General features: G+C 45.5%; 1 protein-coding gene across 1 annotated transcript in view; it reads left to right on the forward strand.

Annotated features, from left to right (window-relative positions):
- Positions 1-213: 213 nt before the first annotated feature.
- olfml1 (olfactomedin-like 1) overlaps positions 214-2,814 on the forward strand; it is a 4,920-nt gene continuing 2,319 nt past the window's right edge. Inside the window, exons 1-5 of the mRNA XM_035157781.2 lie at positions 214-628; positions 1,060-1,163; positions 1,281-1,471; positions 2,150-2,253; positions 2,724-2,814. The exon at positions 2,724-2,814 is cut by the window's right edge and continues 101 nt beyond it. Of these exons, the coding sequence (XP_035013672.2) occupies positions 503-628; positions 1,060-1,163; positions 1,281-1,471; positions 2,150-2,253; positions 2,724-2,814 (616 nt within the window). The 5' untranslated portion in view covers positions 214-502. The remainder of the gene's footprint in view (positions 629-1,059; positions 1,164-1,280; positions 1,472-2,149; positions 2,254-2,723) is intronic.

Consider the following 2,814-nt stretch of genomic DNA (forward strand, 5'->3'; position numbering starts at 1 on the left):
ATGAACCAGTCTGAACTGTTTTGGTTGTTTCTGGCTCTCTCTCTCTCTCTCCCCCTCCCATCTATTGGTTTCCCCTCTCATACCTCAGATGCACGGAGGGGAAGTGTGGGTGAGGGACATCCAGAGAGACTGAGAGTGTGGGAGAGAGAGAGAGGGAGAGGGGCTGGGAGGGACTGGGAGGGGAACTGGGAGGGATTGTGGGTGAGGCTCACTTGGATCCAAAAAGCCAGTGGAGCAGCGAGCGATCAGAGACACGAGGCAGAAAGTTGTGGAGCTGCAACTGAAACAGGAGTAAAACACTGGTGGAGAACACGAGGAGGAAAAGTTACAGGATCATCTTTCATCAGCACAAGTTGGAGAAATGGATTCATCTCCCTGTTTGAGGACTGTTTGAGTGGGTGGGACGCTGCAGGAGAGCTGAAGCCTCCTTATCACTGACAGAACAGACAGAACCAGTGAAGCTGAGTGCAGAGTTCATCTTCATATCCTCTTCATATTCATCATGTCAGGCCGACTGGTTCCCGTCCTCCTCTCGTTGTGTCTGACACTGGGTTCGGTCCAGAGTCAGGGTTCGGCCCAGGACTCCTTCATCCTCCAGTACCTGGAGAGGAGGCTCTCTCAGATGGAGGTGAGCATGTGGTGGAGGAGGGAGTCTCACATTTTTATTGAGTAAAAGTACAAATAAAAAGAGTAAAATGCACTCGAGTAAAAGCACCAAGTTAACTTTTCAACTTGAGTAGAATGTACTTGCTTTTTAAATATACTTTAAGTATGTTCTTCACTTAATGCAACAGTTTATTGCATCATTGTGGAGTTTCAGCCTCTTTCAAATCTAATGAAATGTGCCTGAAAATAATTCTACTGAAGTAAAGTACAGATGCATGAAAAGTTTGTTACATAACACAGCTGCAGCTGTTGCACTTCCACACGACATCAAATATCAGGAGGACTGAGAAGTCAGAGTGAAATTAATTAAAGAATAAAGAGGAGAACGCGTTGTTTTATTTTACATAAGTCACATTCTCAATGATTTCTTCTTTTCTGTGTTGATGAAATCAGGAGCGTCTGAGTCAATGTGAGCAAAGCACGACGAGCGTCACCCAGAAGACCTACGACCTCTCCTCTGAGGTCAGGGCCTATCTGTCCTCTCTCAGTGTCCTGAGGTACGTTTAAAATACCACCGTTACACTTTTTACAAATAAGAATGAATTGTCAGTATGCGATAAAAAGAAAGAACCACAGTTAACGTCCGTGAAATGAAATGGTGTTTCCCTCCGCAGGTCCGAGGTGAAGAGTCAGGTGGACGGCGTGTCGGTGCGTGTGGACCGGATGGAGAGAGAGCTGGAGTATCTGGAAAACAAGATCCCCTCGCAGAGCGACATCGAGATGGAGGAGGCGCTGCTGGAACAACAGATAAAAGCTGCAGAGCTGGACCAGCTGCAGAAGAAAGCAAAGATCATAGTGAAGAACGGTAGGAAGGGAGGAAGGAAGGAAGGGAGGAAGGGAGGGAGGAAGGAGGCTGAGTGGGTGGAACTGATCATGATTGTTGCATCTTGGTCAAGGCTTAAGAAGCAGAGGAGAATGAAAGAGGAGAAACGTGAACGGAGAGAATCCAAGTCAGAAGTAAGATGTTGCTCAGTGGAGCTCATTCCTCCTTAACTCCTCAAATCCAATCAAGCTGCACCAAATTACACTCATGAATATCAGTCCTCTAGAGACGCACAATTCTTCCATCGAGATCCAGGAGTCCCTCTCTGAGAAACTGGTGGACGTGTTCCAAATACCCAGAATACTTCTTGTGGGTGTTTCCTTGCACAGTCAATTGATGACCTCATACATACACCAGTAACAACATTAGAGGGGAACTGGGAGAGCCCCCCCCCAAAGCTAACTGCCTTTCTCACAATGTTAAAGAAAGAGATCCGCCCACTAAACCCATTAAACCTTAAGGGGTTCTCTCTTGTTCTTTGTTCCATTCTTTCACCAAGTGTCATGGAAACCCGTTTAGTATTCTTAGTAGTATCCTTCTAAAATAGCAAAAACACAGATGAAAACACGACTTCCTTGGCAGAGGTTAGAATAAAATAAACAGGACTTTGTACAGTTCAGTGAAACCATCTGCTCATCCTCTTCTCTCCACTGTGTCCAGACTGCAGCACAGCTCTGAGTCAGATCAAGTCCCTGAAGATTGTGAAGAAGGCAGGAGACACGTACGGCTCCTGGTTCAAGGATCCATCAGGACAATCTTCTAAGGTCTGGTCCACTTTGTGAAGATGAAGTTATGATGTATGATGTTTACAGTCGGCAGCTGCTGCTCTCTCTAGGGAGAGAAGTGTGTTTATGCTGAGTGTGAGTGAGCAGCCGCTGACGGACGATCACTGATCTTCTTCTCTTAACAACTTTTGTCGTGAGTTATCTCGCTGAAGTTGTCGGATAGTTGTGTTAATGCAAAATGCAAAAGTCGTTCATAAGAATGAGTGTTCATCTGTTCCAAAAATACAAATTTTGCTCCATGTTTGCTGTATTTTTAATTCGACAACTGTATATTAGCGTGTTAGCCTCATGAAGGTCAGCGTATAGTGTGCTCTGCTGCCCCCTGGTGGTCAACATTTACATAACAGTACTTTAAAGTTACAGTGCATTGAAATGATTGGACTGAAATTGAAAATATCACAACATTTTAACCAAGAATTGAAAATAAACATGACACCTGAATCCTCCAGGTCTACCTGCTCAGTGGAGTCCGTAACGACACGCTGCTGGAGTACGTTTCCCTGCAGAGCTTCAGTGAGAGAACCACCTCCTCCTCGGCCA

Source organism: Hippoglossus stenolepis, chromosome 5 (assembly GCF_022539355.2).
Source record: "Hippoglossus stenolepis isolate QCI-W04-F060 chromosome 5, HSTE1.2, whole genome shotgun sequence".
NCBI lineage: Eukaryota > Metazoa > Chordata > Actinopteri > Pleuronectiformes > Pleuronectidae > Hippoglossus > Hippoglossus stenolepis.